General features: G+C 39.1%; 1 protein-coding gene and 1 long non-coding RNA gene across 16 annotated transcripts in view; one reads left to right on the top strand and one right to left on the bottom strand.

The window, feature by feature from the left end:
- Positions 1 to 14,407, top strand: part of SEMA6D (semaphorin 6D) — a 233,526-nt gene extending 219,119 nt beyond the window's left edge. For 7 of the 15 annotated variants that reach the window (XM_068695977.1, XM_068695978.1, XM_068695966.1 and 4 more), the window contains 18 exons: positions 363 to 519; positions 883 to 994; positions 1,576 to 1,636; positions 1,764 to 1,826; positions 1,912 to 2,013; positions 2,234 to 2,324; positions 2,602 to 2,721; positions 3,182 to 3,270; positions 4,026 to 4,243; positions 4,352 to 4,483; positions 4,683 to 4,838; positions 4,926 to 5,099; positions 5,832 to 5,972; positions 6,077 to 6,154; positions 6,980 to 7,071; positions 7,419 to 7,475; positions 9,337 to 9,504; positions 11,632 to 14,407. In XM_068695977.1, coding sequence (XP_068552078.1) covers positions 411 to 519; positions 883 to 994; positions 1,576 to 1,636; positions 1,764 to 1,826; positions 1,912 to 2,013; positions 2,234 to 2,324; positions 2,602 to 2,721; positions 3,182 to 3,270; positions 4,026 to 4,243; positions 4,352 to 4,483; positions 4,683 to 4,838; positions 4,926 to 5,099; positions 5,832 to 5,972; positions 6,077 to 6,154; positions 6,980 to 7,071; positions 7,419 to 7,475; positions 9,337 to 9,504; positions 11,632 to 12,935 — 3,267 coding nt within the window. In that variant the 5' untranslated portion in view covers positions 363 to 410 and the 3' untranslated portion in view covers positions 12,936 to 14,407. The remainder of the gene's footprint in view (positions 1 to 362; positions 520 to 882; positions 995 to 1,575; positions 1,637 to 1,763; positions 1,827 to 1,911; positions 2,014 to 2,233; positions 2,325 to 2,601; positions 2,722 to 3,181; positions 3,271 to 4,025; positions 4,244 to 4,351; positions 4,484 to 4,682; positions 4,839 to 4,925; positions 5,100 to 5,831; positions 5,973 to 6,076; positions 6,155 to 6,979; positions 7,072 to 7,418; positions 7,476 to 9,336; positions 9,505 to 11,631) is intronic. The other 8 variants (XM_068695968.1, XM_068695970.1, XM_068695973.1 and 5 more) reach the window with 8 other exon arrangements.
- The window catches only part of LOC137863112 (uncharacterized), a 160,675-nt gene that overhangs the window by 14,378 nt on the left and 122,060 nt on the right, over positions 1 to 24,237 (bottom strand). The window lies entirely within an intron of this gene.

Below are 24,237 nucleotides of genomic sequence, written 5' to 3'. Positions count from 1 at the left end.
GAGATTGTAGTTTAATTAAAATTCTAATCCGAAGTTTGACAATTTTTCTTGCCAGGTCAGCAGCCTGCATGCTCTGTTTGTTATTCCCATGAATTAAATGGGCTGACAATCATCAGCTTTTTCAGAAATGCCTGTAAATCCAGCTAAAAATTAGCAAATATCCATATGTTTCAGAGCAGGTTTGAGCAGGGATATGTCATGCAGCAGTTTTCCATCACTCTACGTTTAGGGGCCTTTCAGAAGCATCGATTAAGTCCACTGGTGCCAGTGCTGAAACACAAAGGAAACGCACCTTCTGTGGTAGGAAGTCACGTTATTGCCCTGTGCTGCTGAAATCTCACTGGTATGTTCGTGTTTTCCAGGTAGTTAAACAGTGTTGCCACAAAGGTAGTGCTCAGCTTTCACCAGCCATGAGGCTTCCTCTGCTTTGTGCCTCTGTTATGCTAATGAGTCTGTCCCAATGCCGAGCTGTCAGCTTCCCTGAAGATGAGGACCCTATTAACATTGTTGACTACCACTGTAAGTAATCCCTAGCCACTAGGGAAAAAGTTCTAATGCTTTTTTTTTTTTTTTTTCCTTGGGAAGTTACAAAAAAAAAACACAAAACTGTTTCCTTTCAAATTGAAATGTGTTTACTGGCTTTGTATCTTTAATGGAACACTTAATCATTTTCTTAAAAAAGCAATCAGAAATACAGCAATAACTTCAGGAAAAAGAACATTTGCTGACATTATCCATCTTTTTTTCATTTATATTCAAGACATTACTCAACGAATTTAGTTTAAACCCTTCTACACCTAGTATATACAGCTAATCAATGCCATATATTGATTCTTTCGCTCTATAATCCTGAGTGATGGTGTAGCCCATTTTTACTTGCAGATTCAAGGCAATATCCAGTATTTAGAGGACGCCCTTCAGGCAATGAATCTCAGCACCGACTGGACTTCCAACTGATGTTGAAAATTCGAGACACACTTTATATCGCTGGCAGGTAATTTTCCTTCAGTCAGTTTATTAGATTAAAATTCTTTTCTCTTCTGGTTTTGCATTAACGTATAAAATTCATTTTTAAAAAATCTGCAGAATATGATAAAAATTAAAACTGGGGGAGGACTTCCCAGAGAAACATACCATATCTATGGCCAGTGCATGAAAATTGGATTTGAAGGCTGCAGTTACTGTAGTTATGCTAAAACCAATGATAAAATACTCGTTTCCCTCCTTTATGTTATTGCTCTGATAAAATTCTCCCCTGATTATTTTAAACTTGGACTGATGCATCAGGGACATAGGAAGTGAGTGTAAAACACCTGATTATTTACAGTCTGGATTAGTCTTCAACATAATGGAAAGATGGGGCAACTGGATACTATAGGTGCAATCTAAGGTCCACACCGATAAAGTCAACATTACCCTATTTGCCCATGCACAAACTTCTCCCATAATGCAGAAAATAAGCATTTCATAGAAACTTTTTGTCTAACAAAACACTCTAAAAATAGATTTAGCTCAACAAAACTAAGTCCAGTTAATTAATGAAGTGACTTGTATCTTTTTATTCTTGGCAAACAGGGATCAAGTTTACACTGTAAACTTGAATGAAGTTCCAAAATCAGAAGTTACTCCAAGCAGGGTGAGTAGATAAAGGAATTGGCAAGGGAGGCTTGGAGGTATTTTGTTTGTTTGTTTTGTTGTTGGCTTCTTTTTTTTTTTTTTTTTGTGGAAAGAAAATGAACATTTTTCTGGTTTGATTTGAATAGAAATTAACATGGAGGTCAAGGCAGCAGGACAGAGAGAACTGTGCAATGAAAGGCAAACATAAAGTAAGTTTATCACATGCACTGTCACCTGCTAATGTGAATTGTATACATGAAATATGTGATTGATACATCTTAACTCTCTTTTCAGGATGAATGCCATAACTTCATTAAAGTCTTTGTTCCAAGAAACAATGAGATGGTATTTGTCTGTGGAACAAATGCATTTAATCCTATGTGCAGATACTATCGGGTAAGGATATTGAATATGTCATTAATCTGTTACTGGTTTTGCTTGCACTAATTATGCTGTAGGAAATACAGCCAGTGTGACTGGAGAGTGTTTCAAGGTGAAATAAAACCAGACAGAAGCCAATTTGCTAAATTAAGTTTTGTGGAAAGACAATGTTATGCTTTTGTGCCAGTATACAAAATAGAAATGACACTACCACCCATTTATTTTTCTTCTCTAGCTGAATACATTGGAGTATGATGGGGAGGAAATTAGTGGTTTGGCAAGATGCCCATTTGATGCCAGACAAACCAATGTCGCCCTCTTTGCTGGTAAGAACTTTGCTTGTAATGAGTCTAAATGATTAATGACACCAGAGCAGCCAGAGCGCTTTTAAAGCAAGCACAGGAAAACTAAAGGTGTCAAGGTGCCTCTACTCTTAAATTTTTTAAAGGGCCTCCAAAGGATTAGAAGCTGACCTGTTAATAAATAGGTTACAGCAATTTGTGGAAGAATGGCAGTAAAAAAAATGGGGACAAATACAGCCTAGTCAGAGTTCTGTAGATTATTAAAGGCTTTTTAATACCACATTTTCAACTTCCGTTTTAGATGGAAAATTGTACTCAGCAACTGTAGCAGATTTCCTGGCAAGTGATGCTGTTATTTATCGCAGCATGGGGGATGGATCTGCCTTAAGAACAATAAAGTATGATTCCAAATGGATAAAAGGTAATTTGGGGGAGTGTTTTCCCATATGAATGGTGAATATAATTTCAGTGGCACAGAGAGTCAGGTAATTCACAGCCAGCATGTCTTACTGGCACCATATGTGCAGCTTTCAACATGGTATGATCACAATAAGAAAGCAGTATCAATAAAGCAATTTTTTTTGTTAAATACATCAATGAATGAATCTGCAGTCACAAAATAACTATGCTGAAATGCAATTCCTTTGAGGCTTTTTTTTTATAGTCCATTAGCCAACATTAAGGCCTTAAAGTCCATTTAAGCTCCAGTGCACCCATATTTAGACATCCTCAAGTGTCTGGAAGACTAGACCTCTTGTTAGCTGGTATAGAGAAGAAGCTTCTCCTGTGGGAGAAAAGCTGCCAAATCACACAGTGTAGTCAGTGTTGTATGCCAATTGAACGATTTTTTGAAGTAACTTTCTCCTTGCTCTTTATTACAGAGCCACACTTCCTCCATGCCATAGAATACGGGAACTACGTTTATTTCTTCTTTCGAGAAATTGCTGTAGAGCACAATAATTTAGGCAAGGTGAGTATCCTTACAGCAAGCTATTGCTAGCTACAAGTCTTTGCAGAGTTAGATCATCCTAAAACAGCAACAGTAACAAGCACAGTTTACTATAAGAAGAAGGGACTAGTACAAAATTTATGTAGTTATCCCAATTTTATAATTTACAGGGAGGAAAAAAAAGGAAAAATAGAACAGGGCGTTCTTCAACCAAAAAGTTGTTTGTATTCCTTCTGCCATGCAGTTAGGAGAGCTCTCTACAGGTATCTTTCTGTTTCACTGTTGCCTTAACTGTTGTGGCAAGTAATGGAAAATCTGAGTGTTGTTTTTTTTCATGCTTATTAAAGGAACAAAAGAAAACAACACAAAAGAAGAGTTTCAAAGAAGTTTCTCTAATGTCCCTGGGTATTGAATAATTCAGTCATACCAGTACAGAGTATAATACTCATGCTTCACCATGGAAGGATATTCTATAATAAATTATTAACTCCTTTACACATGGTTAATTAGAGTCTTTAAATCTCACTAACAATATGATTTTGAAGGCAAGAAGGGTAGGGGACAAGCTGGCAGAGTTGCATTTGCTTGGTGATACATTAAAATGCCTGTGCACTAGCAGCTAAACATTGTTTGCTTTCTTTCTTTCTGCATGGGTGAATGACAACTGCCTTTCTGATCTTCAGTGTTCTTTATTAATATCTCAGAAACGAGAACTCTCGCCCTTGCATCTCTCAAGCCTTCTTCCTTTTTCCTTTTTCTTTTTTTGTCCTTTGCAGGCTGTGTATTCCCGTGTGGCACGCATTTGCAAAAATGACATGGGGGGTTCTCAGAGAGTCCTGGAAAAACATTGGACATCCTTTCTAAAAGCTCGCCTCAACTGCTCAGTTCCTGGAGATTCATTCTTCTACTTTGATGTTCTACAGTCTATCACAGACATAATAGAAATCAATGGAGTCCCTACGGTTGTCGGTGTATTCACTACACAGCTTAACAGGTGAGAGATGAGCAACCTTCTATCAAAGGTAGTTTTTTGCTTCTCTCTTACACTGAGATTGGTGCCATTGTAGTCTGAGTTCTTGCAACTATTTTTCTTGTTTTACAGCATCCCTGGTTCAGCAGTCTGTGCTTTCAGTATGGATGACATTGAGAAGGTCTTCAAAGGGAGATTTAAAGAACAAAAGACTCCCGACTCTGTTTGGACAGCTGTACCTGAAGACAAAGTACCAAAGCCAAGGTAAAAAGTTTTTACTTATGATACCGTAATACTGTCCTTGAAAGGCCTACATTAAAATCAGCTGCACTCTTGGGTGACTTGTTCGGTAAAAATCAAAGCAAAGCTTTACACTTTAACCATAAGGATGCTCATTAACAGGCTGCCTTCTCTCATTAACTAAAATATCAAGAGGGAAAAAATAATGTTGTCTTCCTTTCAGACCTGGCTGCTGTGCAAAACATGGCCTAGCAGAAGCTTACAAAACCTCCATTGATTTCCCAGACGAAACGTTGTCCTTCATTAAATCTCATCCTTTGATGGATTCAGCTGTTCCCTCAATTGTTGAGGAGCCTTGGTTTACCAAAACACGTGTCAGGTATGACATAATTCAGAGTTAAAGCATGTGAGAAGGAAAACAAGGAAACACACTGTTAGTTAATGACATGCCTTTTGGTCTTGATAGATACAGATTGACAGCAATTGCTGTAGACCACGCTGCTGGACCATACCAGAACTACACAGTCATATTTGTTGGCTCTGAAGCAGGAGTAGTACTTAAAATCTTGGCAAAGACCAGGCCTTTCTCTTTGAATGACAGTGTATTACTGGAAGAGATTGAAGCATATAATCATGCAAAGTAAGTATTACCAGAACACCTAAAATATGTAGCTTTTCATCTAGTCCTTGGTACTTAGCTAAATAAAAATGATGGTGAACCAAAACTAATTCATTATTACCAACATCATCATTTATTTGTCATTTCACAGTGTTTCTCATGTTGAATAACCTGAAAATATTTGGTTACTTGCCATTTCGCTTGGGTCAAGTGAACAACCTAATTCCACTCTAGTGACGTCAGTGATACAGTCTAATTCTTCCACAAATAGATACACATCTTCCTGAATATCAAACATCAGAACAATCTGCTGTTAAAAAGCAACACTGAGAGCTTTTACTGAGGGTTTCTCAACAGTGACCAATAATAAATAAACTACATCTAATCATTTTAAATGTGTTTATTCTGGAAAAAAAGGATTTGGAAATTAGACTCTACAGGTGCCCAGTACAGGACTCCTGTTCTGCTCTGTTGAGATATTTATGTCATCTGGGAGAACAAAGAAAATGAATTTGTATTTTTAAAATAGTCATGTAGCTGTAAATAAGAGTCAGAAGTCAGTATTGATAACCCAGCTTATCAAATCATGTTTGCTTACAAGCCACTCAGAAAAGACTAGTACGTTGTATTTATATAAGGAATTCCTTTTTCAGTATCCAAACAAACAATAAATAAATAAAATGTTTTCAGCATAAGCTCTGCCCAAAGTACTACAGTTGTAAAATAATGGCTTCCCATTATTTTTCTTAACAGGTGTAATGCTGAGAGTGAGGAAGACAGAAGAGTCATCTCCCTTCAGCTAGATAGAGACCACCATGCTCTGTTTGTGGCATTCTCCAGCTGCGTCATTAGAATTCCTCTGAGTCGGTGTGAGCGTCACGGGTCATGTAAAAAGTACGGCCCCGTTCCTGAATTCTCCCTTAAAGGAAGGGTGCCAATATCTCTGGGGAAGGAAATTTTAAAAAAATGCATGTTTTTTGGGGTTTTTCTCTTGCAAGGGCGTGTATTGCTTCACGGGACCCATACTGTGGCTGGTTAGACAATGAGGCATGTGGAAGAGTGACACCAGGCATGCCGTAAGTACTCCTTCTCAAATTAATCCAGCATCTCTACTATGTATTTTGTAGACTATACAAGCTTGTATCCTGTGCCTGTTCCCTTGCGCTCAATTAATAAATGTCTGTTTTTTAGAGCTGTTTTTTGAATGTACTATATATATGAGAGAACAGAATGCTGAAGTCTGAAAGTTTGAATTCTGCAAACTCTAAGTGAAGACTTCCTTTCGGTGGGGGTTTTACATGTGTGTGTGATGACAAACAGACCTGCAGGAAGAGCTGTTGGAAGCAGGATAGCAACAAATTGCTGCCTGTAAACCTGAGCAGCTCAGACAGGACAGTACACGCTGTCCCCTCCCAGCCCTGCTCACAGCCAGGGCACAGTCAATTGAAAATAGAAAATCACAGGTTTCAGAGTAGGGAAAAGGAAAGGTTTTGCCTCCACACTGAAACTAGGGTGATGTATATACATATCAAAGGCTTTATGCAAAGATCTAGTCTGTAATATATAGTGCATTAGCAGTTGTATCTTAAAAAGGGGCCTTTGTAGCAGGCTAGCTCAAACTTCAGCTTAGTATAATTGCACAGTTCTATCCAAAGCCAAGAGCACACACAGTGTAGATGGGACAGGGTCACTATGAAGAACATGATCTTTTCTACTGACTGGCATTGTATATACAATGTTAAAGCCTGGTTATAAACAAATGGTGTGTTTTATAAAACCTTTTTTTTTTTTTTGGCCATACACTAGGTTTTGCCTCTCTATGGTGACTGAATGTTTCCATTTATTGCTTCCAGGAAAAAAAAAATCACTATTTTTTTCCCTATTAATACTGTTAATTGCAGGTTCTCTTTATTTGTTTCATACAACCACAGCACTGGAGGATATGTACAAGATATAGAATATGGCAACACAGCGCAGCTTGGGGACTGCCATGGTAAGGCATAGTCATTGCTTTTCATTTATAATATCTCAGCAGTAGTCTGTGGCCATGCTTCACTAAAGATGTTAAATTTATGATGAATTTTTCAGTAATACGATGAACACATCACCTGTTGTTACTGTGAATGTTCACAAATGAACTTTTTGGTCCTGGGTGGCAGAGTTTTGTCTTTCTTCTCCTTCACCGGTTTACAACTACTTGGGGTCTACAGCAAAGTATTGAAGAATTTATTTTTTATAACCAGTAATATTTTAGTTTTCATTTTCCGTCACTCAGGTTTGAGATCTTTTGCTTTCTTTTTGTTACTTTTTACTGATTACTTGTTCCTTTAATTCTTTTAGAAATTTTGCCTACTACAGCTACACCAGATTACAAAATATTTGGCGACCCAACATCTGGTTAGTTTTTTTTAATTTTTTTGAATTACTGACCTTTACTTTCCTTCAGTTCAGCATTTTCAGCCCTTTTTTCCTTTTGCACAGTTGGCAATCCTTCATTTTTGTGCTTTTACTCATGTTCCCACTGATGGTAAAGATAGTCAGACTCTTCTCACTCAGTACTTCACCCTGTGTAGTCGCATGTTAACAGCTCATTATTTATTGAGACATCTTTTATTAAAGAGCCTGATTAATATAGATGACATCTTCACTTGCACGAAAGTCCACTAAGCTTTACTCTGTATCCCCAGCCACGCATTTGTGAATGCCCCTATTGGTCATCTCTAGTAGATGAATTGCAGAATTTCATCATCTTCCTCCTTACTGCTCCCTTCGTCTTTCCTTCTTTCCCAGCAAGCTTTTTGTACAAATACGCATTTCAGAAAATGTGTATTTCTATATTTTTAAAATGTTATAAGTAGTTTGTGCTAATGGAAAAAAATATCACAAACTGTGTAGCTGAATGAGGACTTGTGTAAACAAAGGTAGCCTAGGAAGCTTTATGTACTGCTGTAAGAGAGAATTTCACATCCTTTTCACCTTGAGTGATTTTTTCTAACAATGTTTTCATTGTCAGCCCTTGGTGTTCCAGGAGGCAGGACCCAATGCTTCTCTGTTGAACTCAAAAGGAGAACCTGTGTTGACTTCAACAGGAGCAAGACTGAGCCGTATTTTCCAGTGTTCCTCCTGGAACTTGGTCTCTTGTTTCAAACTGAGGGCATGTTTGACTGACAAATCTGAGAAGAATCTATTTCTATGTTTAATTTGCAAAAGTGCAACAACATGTTTTTTTTTGTTGTTGTTTTGGTTTGGTTTCTGATTATATTTATACTTCTGTAACTTGAGAAGAAGTAATGTCTGAGACAAATATTTTCCAGGTATATTAACCATAATGTAAGTTAGATACTTGCTTAGGAAAGCAAAGCAAAACTTTTATATGGAAATGCTACCTTGTCTCAGTTAGTGGTTATCAATTGAATTTTCAAAGTGATATTTTAGAACAGATACAATTGAACCTGATTTTCAAGACCTGAATGAGCATGCTTTTGGAGTACATTTCTCAGTCAAATCTCACATCACAGACATACACGCTTAAACCTAATGGGACAGTGAACACAAAATACTTTTGTGCAAAGTAGATTTTGGATTGTAAACCCAATTTGATATGTTTCCTGCTCATGCATTTCCACATTGGCTGTAGTGATTCTGTTCAGTAAATGTATAACAGAGGAGCCAGAATCTATACGATATTGTTCCTTAGGAACCATTAAAAAATAGAGGTTAAGAACATTCCTTTCATCGTTCCCTCAAGAAATGGTTCATTCAACAGTTCCTGGTATCCTGTAATAGCACTAATGGAGCTGATCTGGTTTCTCAGGAATAACCTATAGTAAGCATGTATCTTTCTAAGTAAAATTATATTTTTGGAAGATGTTTAGAAGGTAATGGAATGTGTTGTCTTCAGTGAACAATATAGCAATTAAGTAGTGCAAGTTGTGCTTTTCATCTCTACCAGTTGTTTATATCAACTTTTGCACTGCTTTCATGTTTGACTTCTCTGGCTTTTTGGCTAGCAGCTGTTGATGCTTTAATGTGTGTGTTGTTTTTTTTTCGTTTGTTTGTTTTTGTCATACTTAAAAGTATTGAAGCAATTGATTTCAATCAGTCCTCTGTAGTTCTACAAAGTGTAGTGGGTCACATTTTGCTGTCAAGTAACTCCCATTAAATACTGTCTCCAGCAATAGCTTAGATATGCCATGAAACAGCGAGGAAAGCCTGACGACTGTAATACACATTAATAAAAATCTGTTTGCCACCACAGACATGGAGTTCTCCTCAGCTTCCATTACCACAATGGCAAGTATCCCAGTTATATCACCTAAAGTGATTGGTTCCTGGAAACCTAAAGTGACTGGCTCTCGGAAATTTGTAGTTCAAGATGACCCAAACACTTCTGATTATTCTGATCCATTATCAGGTGTCCCAAAGGGTAAGGCCTTACCAGGGAATACATTGCAGCTGAATGGAAACCTGATAGTCTCAGCATTTTCTAAGGTTTAAGTGTAACAGCAGTGATTGTTGGGCTATATTTTACACCCATTTCCTGTGAATATGCAGACAGTGCAATCATGATTCTCGTACCTATTTAACCAGCGTTCAAAGTGCTGCTTAGAGCTTATAATGGGAAACACAGATAATAAGCTCGGCCTTTTATTCCTGGGGTGCTCCAAAGCTCCCATTAAAATCAGTGGGAGTTCTGGATGCATTAAAAAAATTAAATTCAGGACTTATCTGCACCTCTGGTGGTTGTTTTCAAATGAGTCTAGTTTGGATAAGACTATTAGTCCTCATGAATGGTTGCTTACAAGAGCTTAATGGCAGGGTTTTTTTGTTATTTTGGTTTTGCAGCGGGCAGGGGCAGGAACAAAGCAAAACACAGCTCCATGATATGGAGCTTTAAGTGGGGCATATCCCAAACTGCTGCCAGCGGCACGTTTGTGAAGAATGTGGTCAAATCTGAGTAAGGATGTGCTGAATTTTTATTCTCTGGATATGAGGGTTGGTTTTAAAAAAGGTCTCAGTACATGGAGACACAGAGGTAGTTTTTAATCTGAACACAGAAAGAAACATATATGGCATGTAATTCATCTTTTCTGTAGCCATTCTTTCAGCTAAGTGAACCTTTGATTAGGCTCTAACAGCAACAAAGATTTCAATTCAGCAGGACTATTGCAGTCAACCAAAGGCTCAAGAAGCTTCCAGCCCCATAAACAAAACTTAAGTCTTCATCAGTACACAGAATAGCTGGCTGACAGACATGTTTGCACAATTCTGTATTTACTGAAAAATCTCACCAGCCAAAAAAACATTTCTATTTTATTACCATTCACCAAAACATATCAGGTTTCCTATCAGCCATTATGGCAGTGCATTTGTCATTTTAATTTGTTGCAGTTATTTTCCATTTTGCTTTAAGTTTTTCGTTATCATTTGCTCTTGGTTCTGAATCATATTTTGTGTCATAGCTATTAGTGAACTTTATTTATTTTCTTTCTTTTTCTGCACAGTGCCATTAAAACCTATAACCCTGAACATTAACGATGTTCAAAGGCCTTGCCTCTAACAAAAACGAATCTGTTCCTTCACTCTTGCTCTTTCATTTTAACATCCCTTGGGATAGTTAACAGAATTACTTTCATTAAAAACTAACATTGTCTCAGCTGCAAGATGTCTGTGGTTGCTTTAAAAGTCTCAAGAAACAAAGGGAGCTGGTTAATACATGAATCACAAGCAAATCCAGTATTCAACTTTGTCTTAACAAAAAGTTTTCTAAATTTTAACATTATGTAATAACTTAACCTTGCAAGGAGTGTTTTTTTAATGGTATGCAAGTATTATGTAAGTTCATTATTGACTACAAGCAGAAAAGAAAAATTAGTGCTTTAATAGAATGCTGTAATCTTGAACTTTGAAAATTGTATGCTTACATAATGCGAAGTATGCTACTCCAAGGCTAGCAAGCTGTAGATATATTAGTTTACAAGTTTTGCATCAGATTGTATTGACGTGGTTTAAACAATGCAGTATGTACATTATACAGTTCTACACAACATTTGCATAATCCTGTCTCTCTTTTGATACTGATTTATGAGTTGGGCAGAAAATTGAGAGGGAGCTTCATCCTTGAGTTATTAATTGCTGTCTGGCCCAGTAGCACCTTCTAACCTCAATTTTCCAGCAGAAATCGTTAATGTTAATAGCATATAGGCCCCTATTTGTGAGTCTTAAAGGAAATTTGGGGACAGGCTAAACCGATAGCATACAGTGTACAGCCAAATCTAATATGAGGAGTGAAGCTCTGACAAGTATTCTTCATTACAAAAGAAAATGGACAGTCTTTGTTTAGGCTGATCAATGCTAACTCCGTCCTTTTTATTTATAAAATTATTTGCATTCACCAGTGCTGTGGATTGCAGATTTACACTAACAGTAGGCACAGAGCACTTGAAAACACTTAATAGACACTGCTGTCCTTCCCTGAGGCAGACTAACATCTTCTGAAATGGATCAGTATGAAGTACATGTAAATTTATGATACACTTCATGTCTTTTGCAGGTGTGAGGTGGGAAGTGCAATCAGGAGAGTCCAACCAAATGGTACACATGAATGTCCTAATCACTTGTGTCTTTGCTGCTTTTGTCCTGGGAGCCTTTATTGCGGGAGTGGCCGTTTACTGTTATCGGGATGCATTCGTACGAAAATCCAGAAAAATACACAAAGATGCAGAATCTGCCCAGTCCTGTACTGACTCCAGTGGGAGCTTTGCTAAGCTGAATGGGTTGTTCGATAGTCCCGTCAAGGAATATCAACAAAACATTGATTCACCCAAACTCTACACAAACCTGTTAACTAGCAGAAAGGAATTGCCACCAAATGGGGATACGAAGTCCATGATGATGGACCACAGGGGCCAGCCTCCAGAATTAGCTGCACTTCCAACTCCTGAATCTACACCAGTTCTTCAACAAAAGACTCTGCAGGCCATGAAAAGTCAGTCGGAGAAAGCACATAGTAATCTCAATGCTTCACGAAAGGAAACCCCACTAAAAAGCCCGCAGTTTTTTCCTTCCAGTCCTCCACCCCACTCTCCTCTAAGTCATGGACATATCCCTAGTGCTATTGTTCTTCCCAACGCTACTCATGATTACAATACATCTTTCTCAAATTCTAACGCGCACAAGGCAGACAAAAAGATGCAACATATTGATCATCCACTTACAAAACCATCCAGCAAAAGAGACCACAGGAGATCTGTTGATTCCAGGAACACCCTGAATGATTTCCTGAAACACTTAAATGAAACTACTAGTAATTCCAAAGCAATTATGGGAGATATCCAAGTGGCCCACCAGACTTTAATGCTGGATCCAATGGGAAATATGTCTGAGATCCCACCTAAAGTTCCCAACAGGGAGGCATCTTTGTACTCTCCTCCATCAACTCTTCCACGAAACAGCCCCACAAAACGGGTGGATGTTCCCACCACGCCTGCAGTACCAATGACCTCTTTGGAAAGGCAGAGAGGTTATCACAAAAATTCTTCACAAAGGCATTCAATATCTGCCCTTCCTAAAAACTTAAACTCACCAAACGGTGTTTTGTTATCCAGACAGCCCAGTATTAATCGGGGGGGGTATGTGACTCCCACAGCGGGCACAAAGATGGACTACATTCAAGGGACACCTGTCAGTGTTCACCTCCAGCCTTCTTTGTCCCGGCAAAGCAGTTACACGAGCAATGGCACCCTTCCTCGTACAGGAATAAAGAGGACACCCTCCTTAAAACCTGATGTGCCACCAAAACCCTCATTTGTTCCTCAGACAACGTCAGTCAGACCACTGAACAAATACAGTTACTAGGACATCTGTCCTAAAAATGAGTGTGGTATTGACCTGTACAGGTTGTGAGATGATGTTGTGGTAGACACGTAAGACAGAGACTTGCTTGTAATTACAGAGAACAAAGTGGCCAAAGAAACTGTCTTTACTTCAGCAACATCTGTGTCTTTGCCACATGTAGCTATAGCAAGACTTTGTGTACTTGCTGAGCGCAACCAAACAAAAACAAAGGAAAGTGCTGGTCATTACATTTCTTTTGTTTGGAGCTAAGGAGACATGTAGCACAATGGGGTGGGGACTACTTTACTGTTCTAAATAGCTTAAAATGTTCTTGGGAAAAGAAATCTGTAAACAAATACTTGAAAAAATGGGTTCCATTTTAGACTGCCATTAAGCGTGGTCCTTCCCATTAAATGTGAACATTTTAATATGTATGCATTCACCTTGCCTCTTGCACAAATGTCAGAAAATGGTAATGTCTCAATGAATATCTGGGTTAATAATCAATTTGCTGGAATTCAGTCTCTGGCCCAACTGTAGCATATTTTTTTTTTTCTCTTGTGCGTGGCATTTTGTTCGTGCCACAGATAAAGCTGTGTGTGTGTGCGTGGATGTGTGTGTGTACTGTACACACTAGGATGTACTTAGGTTCCCATTGCATCTTTTATGCTATGGAATTGTTTACATTGAGCATGACCGAACAGACAGATGACTCTGCCTTCTGCAGCCGACAGCTAAGTTCAGTTTGGCGACAGTACTGCAGTCTTAGTACTTACTTTAGTACTTTTACTTAGTACTTACTTTAGTACTTTTGGCGAAGTACTGCACATTGCTGGATAACACGCCTTTATGAACTAGTCACCCAGTGAAAGAGAGCAGATACCTTTAATTCTTCATAACTCTGTTATGCTGCTATTGATTCAGAGCTGTACATTTCAAATCTAGTCTTTTGGGCTGGAATGGGGGAGTTTTACTGTGTTTTCACAGTGCCTCCATCCAATACCTGGCCACTGTGAACTTGAGCCCTGTATGTCTCATTGAGGGCAGCTAATAATCAACAATTCATTTGGCAAAGGCCTATGTAACTAGAGAAGGTTACATTTTTGTTGCATTTAATAATGCCCTACAGTCTGATAGACTCTTGTCTGTAGAAAAGAGGAAACATTAATTGGCCTGGCAGAAGCAGTCTGTGAAAAATCAACAGTAGTGCAATCAATTTGTTTTTGTTGTGTAAAGTAAGGTTTGTTTTTTTTTTTTTTTCCAAAGTCATGCAGGTAATGACAATATTCTGTAAATATTATGTGTGAGTTTACCTGAATCTGTGCATTTTGTGCCTTATTCATGCAAATGATAAAAGTACTAAAACAAAACAAACAAAAAAAAAACAACCCTGTCAAGTGTTCTCACTATAGCACATATCTCCTGAGTGCCAGTTGTAAAACCTCTCAACAGCACCCCCCTCCCCCCCGCTCCCCTCCCAAAAAAGATAAAAAGCAAGGATAATTAATAGTAACTAAAGGCAGCCTACAATCCAAGAAGACAGCAGCATTAAATCACCTTCCCATGATAAACATTCCACTCCAGCTCTCTGAAGGATCAAACAGTTATAATGTGAAATCAAATGAGGTTTCTAGGGTAATGGAACACCTGCTAAAGTTGTGTAAGCTATTTAGTAGGTTTTACAGTATCCACTTGCAGCTGATGTTCAACACAGATAGCTATTTTAGCTTGCAAACTATACACTACCACATTGTTTATTGAACATAAATATAGCAATAACCATGGCAGAGGAATAATCATGAATTAGCAGGACAAATAACTGCAGTGGGTTTCAGAGATGGTGGAGATTTATGTTACGTGTTCTAAGGGGAGAAAAGGTTAGTCACTGAAAACTGGATCTCTGTTACAGAACAAAGGATAAAGGACAGAAGTAGTCATTTCTTCTTGTAAGGCTGTAAGGGACATTTATTTCCTTAGACCTCTGGATCCAAAAATCAATGATCTCTCTTCCTAAACACTTCTGTCTTGCAACTAAAACACTACAGATTAATAACATAAAAAAGTACTTGGTTGTCAAAAGACAAAAACTGATCTGAATTCACTTTACAAATATTAATTAATACAGACTTGTGTGAAATCAAAAGATAAATGTATGTGAACCCTGATAACCTCCTGTAACATTGTGCTGCCTTGTAGATGGTAATGTGAGTTCTCTCAGTATTTATGTTGAAATTTCTAACATTCAACCTAGTCTTTATTCTGTTAATTTAATAATAAAAGATGCTTTATCCATTTGTGCAAAGGTAAACGCAGATTGTATCTTTTTTAATGGTACGGCATAAAAAAGTAACCCTTAAATGAAGCTGCTCTATACTATAGAGTACTTTAACATGTATAGATATCTTGTAAACTTGTATTGTGGATGTGTAAATAATACGTTCTTTGGGTTTTTAACACCGCATGTAAAGTGAAAATAAAATATTCCGATGTACTGAATGTCTAACTTCATTGTTATTGAGGCTACTTTAGGTGTTTTGTTGGGATTACAATAGAAAGAAAAAAAAAAGCTTGCCTTTAATAGCTTGGTGATGAAGGCACAGAGACATCCCCTCATCAGTGTCACAGGAGCTCAAACAGCTTGCAGCAGCCAGTGGTGATGCGCACAGGTGTACTTCCATATCAACCTCTTGTTAGGAATAGGAAAACACTAACTTTGGGCAAACACAGTAGTTTTGAAAGAAGATGGTAGTCTTTTCCTTCTAAAATGTAGGTTTCAAAAAGATAGAGATCATTCCTGGCAAAATTAGTTTCAGACCTACACATAGCAGGACATTCCTAAACACTTAGTAATGCTTAATAATTGAAACTCACTTTTCAGACAGACAATAAAGCCCAATATATATGCTGTATATTTAGTATGGGCCAACATCACACATAATTTTAAAATGATCAGGGTAGTTCAGTACCCCAAAACAAATATGAAGTATTCTTTTAATCAAAAGCTGATTTTAGATGATAAAAATGTTTTGTTAACAAGATTACAGTGTCAAGGTATTAATCATTTGAAATTACTTTGCACATTATAACAATAGAATGGCACCTAGTTGTAGCTTCCTAAAAAAAATAAAATAAATAAAAATAATAATAATAAAAAAATCTTCTAAAGGGAAAGGAAACACTGCTAAAAATCCCAAACATAATGCTTCAATGTGTATTTTTTGAGTGCAGAAGCAAATTTAATTTCTTTTTATTGACGTGGTTTTCGTCAAATGCCTTCATATATACAATGCAAAGTCAAATGTACATAGCTGTCATTTGCTGCACAGCTGTGCTGCTTTCCCACTTGAAGTATGCTTTTGTCATGAAAGGATCAGCCAGGATGGCAAACCCTGTTCTCTCTGTGGAGGGTCACAGCTTTCTGAAGCACACCTACTTGAATAACTGTCGTCAGTTAGGCCTCAAAGGTGGGGGGGGGGGGAGGGGGAGGAAGGTATAACAAATTACAAATAGCTATTTTAGTGACCCATGAAAAGTCCTTCTAGGAAACAAGCAACATATTTTGTGTATATATATATACACACATATATATATATACATATATATATGTGTGTATATATAAATATATATATACACATATATATATATATATTCCCAGAAAATAATTGTATAATTGTATTTATAGAGTGTCAAGTGAGCATTTCCCCCAGTCATTTCTTTTGGTGTACCTTGAGCCAGCCTTCAGGTGACTCCCTGATGTGGTGGCTAGATGGGCCTAGCCAGCCCAACACACTTCTGGGCTACATGGTGGGTGCAAACACCACCAACACAGACCAAAACCAATACTCACCAATTCTGGAAAGGCACAAGAAACTCACTACTGAGACAGAGAGAGGGCTTAGGGATACGGTTTAGTGGGGACTGTTAGTGTTAGGTCAGAGGTTGGACTTGATGATCTTGAGGTCTCTTCCAACCTAGTAATTCTGTGATTCTGTGAACGTGGAGCCAAAGGCTGACCAGTCACATCAGCACTTTTGCAGTGCTTCTTTGTTGTTAATGATAATGCCAGAGCAGCCATCAGCAGACTGCCTGTATGAAAGAGCACTGCAACAACCAGGAACAGCTTGACAAGAACAGAACTGGAAGCCATCTCATCTCATGGATGACTGCTTGGCTTGAAGCAGCCTAAAGTCTCTGCTGAGGACCAGACCCTGGCTACAGTGCTGCCAAGTGTGCAGAGGTCACTCGGGGCCAGCAGACCAGGAGCAGCCCTGGGGTGGGTGCACAAAGGCAGTGGTGAGGCTGCTGCCCAGCTCTGCTGTCCTTTGTTTTTTTGTAGCCAAAACATGAATAATTTTAACAGCACACAGACAACTGAAAAAAAAAAAAAAAAAAAAAAAGACAAAACAAAAAGCACTACAAGCACAAAGGAGCAAAACGATTGCAAGAAAACCAATTTGTAAAGCTGTAAGTAGCTATCTGTGTGACTGTGCTGCCAGCACAAACCTATGCCCTTTTAAATTGGGGTCTTAAAGTAATCAGAGTAGTTACAAAAATCAGGATGCCTCTGTCTTAGTGCCATCTTGCTAATGACTCACTCTGTGACCCTGGGAAGATTATGCAGGGTTTAGTCAGTATAATGGAGCCTTCGAAGGCAGCGTGCTCAGTTGGAGTGTGCGCAGTTGCTCTGTTTGTAACACTTTCTACTTACAAAGGTTTTCTTATTTTCACTTCTCCCTTTGTAATTCTGAGCACTTGTAAGGACATCTTGCAGGTAAATAAAGGAAAGGAGAGATCCCTTCCCATCCGGGAAAGGTTAGTATTTGCAGGAGCGGGGAGGAGCTGGTATTTCCCCAGGTAACTATTAATTTCATGGGATGGAAAAATGTTTTTTAAAAATTGATCAGGACAAAATACCCTCATAAATGCAGCATCTGGACTTCAGCTGGGAAGTGCAAGCTTTTCATATAAAAAGCAATACCAGGAGACCCACCTACCAAGACTGCATTTGTTGTTCAAATGTCATCATAGCACAGTATGAAAGAGCAAGAAACCAAAAAAAAAAAAATTAATTAGATTCAGCTTTGCTCAGAGAACTAGAGATTCTTATATTTGTATTCAATCATACTAAAATGTGCAGCTGATGTGGTCTCTGGACCAGCCGTTGCTGTTTGTCTGCAAACATTTTTGTAGACAGATTGCATTGGCTTAACACACATCTGAAAGTATCATCTATCCTGAACTCGACCAAGAAAACATTTCTATTCTGCCTGAAGTGAAATTTATTGGAAGCTCTGGTTTTATTAGTGCATTCTGAATTCATCTGATGACCTGATTTATGGTCTGCTTTCTGTTTTTTTTTCCTACAGTCACCAACAACTTTTCCGAGCTCTGTTCATATCGTTGCTGAATCGTAACTAAATCCAAGTTTGTGTCCTACAGTGAGGGCTGCTGACCAGAGCAGAGATGCCATAGGGTGCCCTCAGTTTTAGGTACTGTTTGAGAATTCCTTGGGCTCTGAGAGATGCTGAGACCTCTCTGCCAGACAGGTGACTCCTTCATGCCAGCCAAACAGTGATATCTCATGTGGTCTGAGCTGCTCTAGTGCTTCAGGGAAGAGAAAGTAGAAAAAAAAATCTACCACATGGACAAGCTATCCTGACCATTGTCATGAATGGTCCCATCCAACAATAACAACAGCAAAAATCCAACCCGCACACATCCTGTTGTCCTTGTTTTGAGACTGAATTGAATGAAAATTAGCAAAGACTAGCAGTTCTCAGTCAAGGCTCTTCTGTGGGATCATACCTAGCTGTAAAAGCTGTTTTGTAACTTTTTCCAGTAGCTGACCTTGCCATTGGCAAAGGCAGACCATGAGCTAACTGGTTTGCTTCTGTAGCATGTGTCTATTCCTGCAAAGACAATTGGATGGCTGCCTAAGAGAAGAAAGGTGGCAACTGGATTTTAATTTGGGACACTTTAAGTCTTACTTCTCAAATCTTTGATTTACAACACTGATCCCACATGAGGAAAGAAAATAATCAAAAGTAGACCAGAGCAGATGACTCACAAAAGCAATGCAATGCTAGCTGTACCTTCCCTTTCTGTGCCATGACTCTCCATGTGATTACTCTGATTTCCTCAGGAATACGTATTGGTCAATTAACAGCTTGAGACTTATTTTTTTTGGTTATGGACTAATGGCAAATTTTTATAATCAGACTCTGCTGTATAACCATGAATTACTATTAGTCACAGGTTATTGTGCCTGGCCAACAATCAGGTGAGCGAGAAGCACTTCCAATATTAATGCTCTATGTGAGAATTGATTTCTGTGAAAGCTGGTACATGCAGCTCTGACATTCAGTCTCTGTCACTGGTAGCACAGGTGAAATAGTGATTCCATCAAACGTGATGGCAGAGCTACATGGGGCCAGGCCTTCACCCTCCATCACTTAGACATTACCATGAAGTAAGTGCTAAGAAGGTGTGAGCAAGGCCATAGCAAAATGGGATGCACGTCTGCAGGAAGGCATTTGCTGTAACAGGACACAGCCCCAACACCACCTCTGGCCATGTATGTTCAATAAGGAGATCAGGGCTTCGGAGTAAGAAAGATGCCTGTGTGGGAACAGTCTTCTGCTTTTGGATGGGTTTTCAGCAAGTGCTGTAATGGTGTGGTGGTTTTACTCAGGTGGGCAGCCGAGCTCCACCACAACCGCTCTCTCACTCCCCCTCTCCTCAAAGAGGAAGGGGGAGAAAATACAACATAGAGAACTCGAGGTTTGAGATGAGAAAGGTTTAATTAAAGGGAAAGGGAATGGGGAGGAAAAAAAGAAACAAAAGAAACAATCAGTCCGCGCGGAAGCACAGAGAGACAGAAAAAATTATTCTCTACTTCCCATCAACGAGAGGTGTTCGGCCACGTCCTGGGAAGCAGGGCCTAAAACACGTAGTGGTTGTTTAGGAGGAGCAGCCCCCTCCCCCACAAGAGCCCCCCCTTTTATTGCTGAGTGTGACATCAGGTGTTATGGAATATCCCTTTGGTTGGTTTAGGTCAGCTGCCCTGGCAATGTCCCCTCCCCATCACTTGCCCACCCCCAGCCTGCTGGCTCCTGGGGGCTTGGAGGGAGTCCTGATGCTGTGCCAGCACTACGCAGCAATAGACACAACACTGGAGTGATATCGGTGCTGTTCCAGCTACGCCTGCAGAGTACAGCACTGTGCAGGGAAAAGGTGACTCCAGCTCAGACAGACCCAACACAAATGGGAGCTGAACAAGCCCGCTTAGGCCAGCTGACTTTTTGTATGCAGAATCCTCTCACCATCCTCGGACCACGACGTATGGTTGTAAGCCAGGCAACCAGTGTATGGTTGCCTGGCTTTATGTTTTCTGGGGAAGTCCGTCGTGTGACGGACTGAACTGTGACATTTGGCTCCAGGCACCAAGCTCCCAGGCACAGGAGGCAACCGTATAAAGGAGCCCCAAGCACACTGAGGCTCACCTGTGTGGAGCTGTTCATGATGATAGAATCTAAAAAAGAGGCTGTTCTGAGGGCGTTTCACTTCCACCAGTAACAGCCCAGGTACAGAGAATCGAAATATCAAAAATCTACTCAGGTATTCAGGAAATCACTGAGCTGAACTGAGAACCTGAACTGAAAGATAGTAAAAATGATTACTCATCTTTAAAATCCCTTCTAGGAGAGCTTTCAGATTAAGCATGTCTTCTTGAATAAAGGTGAAGTCTTCCTTCTCCCCAGACTAAGGTGAGTTTGCATAGCCAACTACTATTTTTATTGCAGCATGTATTTCCCTTTGACAGGCATAGAGTGCACATCTCAAATAGTCCTTCACTGTTCAGATCCCGGAGGATATCAGCTGATCCTAATGCACAATGTACCACTCTCCATGTGAGTCTTTCATCTGAAGTGACATCACAATCAAAGGCAAGGTTATACGGAGTGCAACACGCTGTGAGAAAGGCACATGGTATTTCTGAGCTGCTTCATTACTGGGGTGGGTAGTTCAGAAAGCACTTGAAAATGACATTTTACTATACATTAAATGTTCCATATTACAAGCACTCCTTGCTAGGTCCTGCTGCTTCAGTTCAACTGCAGTACTTGGTAAAAGGCTGGATTTTCTCCTCCACAGGAACAGCACTCCAGCTAGAATTTCTCCCTGTACTCTGAGGCGGGGATGTGCCATGAAAGGCTCTGACTGCATAAGATATTCCAGACCAGGATGGACAAAATATCATATAGGACACAAAGCAAGATCAGATGTCAAAAATGGATTTTTTGTCACATTCCAGACTAAAAACCACTTAAAAACATGTCATCCCAGTTTGGTAGGGGGAAGAAAATATCTGCCCTGAAACTAGTTGACAGAATGGATAGTTTTATGACGTTGACTTCTGACAAAATCTTGCACAAATGCCACACAGCATTAACAGTGTCAGCAGTTTCTATCTAAATCCAGTTCTGCATTGTTTATAATTCTTTTGTTCTCTAAAACAGTTTCACTTGTCCCATCCAGGATCATAACTAACCTGTCTTGAAGCCACATCTTGGTATTTTACTATTTGTTTTTTCATAAAATGCCAATGAAGCCTTCTCCTCTCCCTGGCTGCTGCCTTGTAGCATGTTTTAGTCCCACTCCTCTCTGTTTCAGACCCAAGGTCAAGCTGGGGCTGGGGAACCCAGCTCCAGAAGCTAGACTGCACCTTTGCTGTCACCTCCAGGCTCACCACAACATGAACAACAAGTGGAGCCATCTCCAGAAAAGTCTATTAGCTCTTTCCTATCTAGCATGGGCTCCTCCATCTCATCTATGTAACTTGGGTGTTCACATTTGTAACTCTGAAAATTTTCCCCAGATACCATCAAACAAACACCCATAAGTAGCTCATCTATAATAGCGTCAGGCAGTGTGATTGGGGGAGAGAGATTCACACTGAACCAGGAATATAAAAGCAACTTGGGAAAACCAGTAGAAACCAGGATGAGATGATATGTGTCTGAATACCACTCATGCCTTTGAAAATCCCTTCAGCTGTTAGGCGCATTTAATCCTCACTCTCTGTTAACAAAGACGCCAGCTATGATGTGCAGGCACAGGGAAGAACCATGGCACCTCTGGAAAGCATACCAAATATTCCAACCTGAAGAACCTACAGACACCGACTAGCTAAACCTCATGATGAAGACAGGGTTTCAACCAATAACCACAGACCTATGAAGTCCATGATAACTCATTTAAGTATTTCTGAACTATCTGAATTTGCAGAATGTATTTTCATTTGGGGGATTATTTTCCTACTTGGATTGCTTTGCTGTTATAGCTGTTATTTTAAAATAAAGCAATTCTGGAATGTTAATAAGTCTATGTGGATTTTTTCCCCAAGAATATTACAAAAGTTGACATTAACTGCAGAAGCCTGAACTCAGTTTCTGTCTGATTTAAAAAATTTATGCAAGTCAACCAGCAATATATATATTTTTAATTAACCCTGAAGGTTAAATGGAAGTTTACTAATATCAGAATATGTTAAATGAATAATTCCTCTTGGCTTCTTTCAGGAAGTCTCTATCTTAGCCCAATAATCAGTTCAGCTGCAAAGAGATCAATAAGGTCTTTCAATTCAGTGAGTAGAAGACATACATTAAAAAGTTGGTAACAAACAAGATAAACTGGAGAAGATATTACATCCTATTATGTTTTTTTTTTGACACTAAATCTATCTGATAGAAATTCCTTAGGAAAGGTTACTGCCCATACAGTCATGTTGTCAAATGGAATAATTTGTTAGCGTTACTTGAGAAGATTTCCTGGCATTTATCCATAAACACAAGTCTTGTCTGTTACAGAAGAAACCAGAGTTTTAATCCAGAGGCCAAGAATAGTTTCAGAAACCAAACATTGCTGGGTCTTCCCAACCCATAAATGGAAAAAGCAGGTTATCATTTCCTAGGCTATAAAATCACAGTCAAGAATATGTTCCTTCCTCATTAAGGAGACTCCCAGTCTAACAGCTCAGCAGCTACAGCGTGCACAGCCCCAGACATGCAGCTCACACCTCTTGGCCACTTTTATTAGGAAGATGTCTCCACAAAGCAACAGGCACTTGCTAGTCCCAGGAGTGGTCACTCAGGACAGTTTAGTGTGGGTTGTGCTCGTGAGCAAACACTAAATTCATGGTGACTTAGTCTCACAGAATTACATGGAACAGTATAAAACTGTTCAGTTGCATCCTTTTTTTTTTTTCCCTGTAATTATACTGATAGCTTGAGATTATTACAGACAGCCATCATCATATTTCTATCAATCTCTTAAGTCAAACGTGCAAACAAGGACTTCATGACAGAGTGCCCACAGCAGTGCACTGGAGCTTAGCTGCGTAGCTCCCAGCAGAGCAAGCGTTTCCCCATCCATTGCAAGAGGCAGAGTTAATGTGCAAGAATTTCATGCTGCAGAATCCCCTCCATGGATTTAAATCCTCAGAGAGAAAACTCTTGGTTTATTCTCATGATATTTCTGTAGAACAAATCACCTGGTAACTTACATCTGGTCATGTTAAGTGGCGATTGCCAACACTGGTTGGGTTTTCGTCACAGTTCCAGAGCTTTCCTCAGTGGCTCCATTTTGTTCTTGTTAAGCAAACAAGACTAGCACTCAGAAAAGTGCTCAAAGTAAAGTGCTTTATATTAGGTGCCTGACTGAAATAAGCATTTCAATTACATTCATTAAGGAAGTTATTACTTGTTAATTGAATAGCAACAGACTGCTAAGGATCACTTATTGAGGCCTGATAAGTATGTAAGAGCGAAATCTACTCTTCATGTAATTCCATCAGCAATAAACTAGTGTAATTAGCTTCTTACTAACAAACTTAAATTGTGGGGAATGTTGAGGCAGATAATTGGCACTTAGGAAGATACCTATAGTAAGTTAGTGCAGTATCAATTAACATATTTACTAAATGTCAGTTTAAACTCTGAACAAATAATTGATACCAGTGTGTTGTAGGTTACTTGGTTAAATGCTATTTAAATGTTTAACGTGTCATATTTGGAAAAAAAAAAAAAAAAAAAAAAAAAAAAAAGCAAGTTTTCTTGCTCTCTTGCAATTTTTCTTTTCTAAAATCACTACATATGCCTCATTACCATATTACCTCATTACCATTGTATAACCTATGGATTACATGCAATAACTGTCAGTGAAGACTCTGGGATGCTGGCTATCCACAGACACCTGTGGGTGATTCAAGATGTTTGCCTGTCAGTTCAGGAGCCTCTTTGCCTCTGACACCTCAGTCCCTCAC

This window comes from Anas acuta, chromosome 12 (assembly GCF_963932015.1).
Source record: "Anas acuta chromosome 12, bAnaAcu1.1, whole genome shotgun sequence".
NCBI lineage: Eukaryota > Metazoa > Chordata > Aves > Anseriformes > Anatidae > Anas > Anas acuta.
The sequence above is the reverse complement of the archived record's forward strand: the minus strand, read 5'-3'. Positions and strand labels throughout refer to the sequence as shown.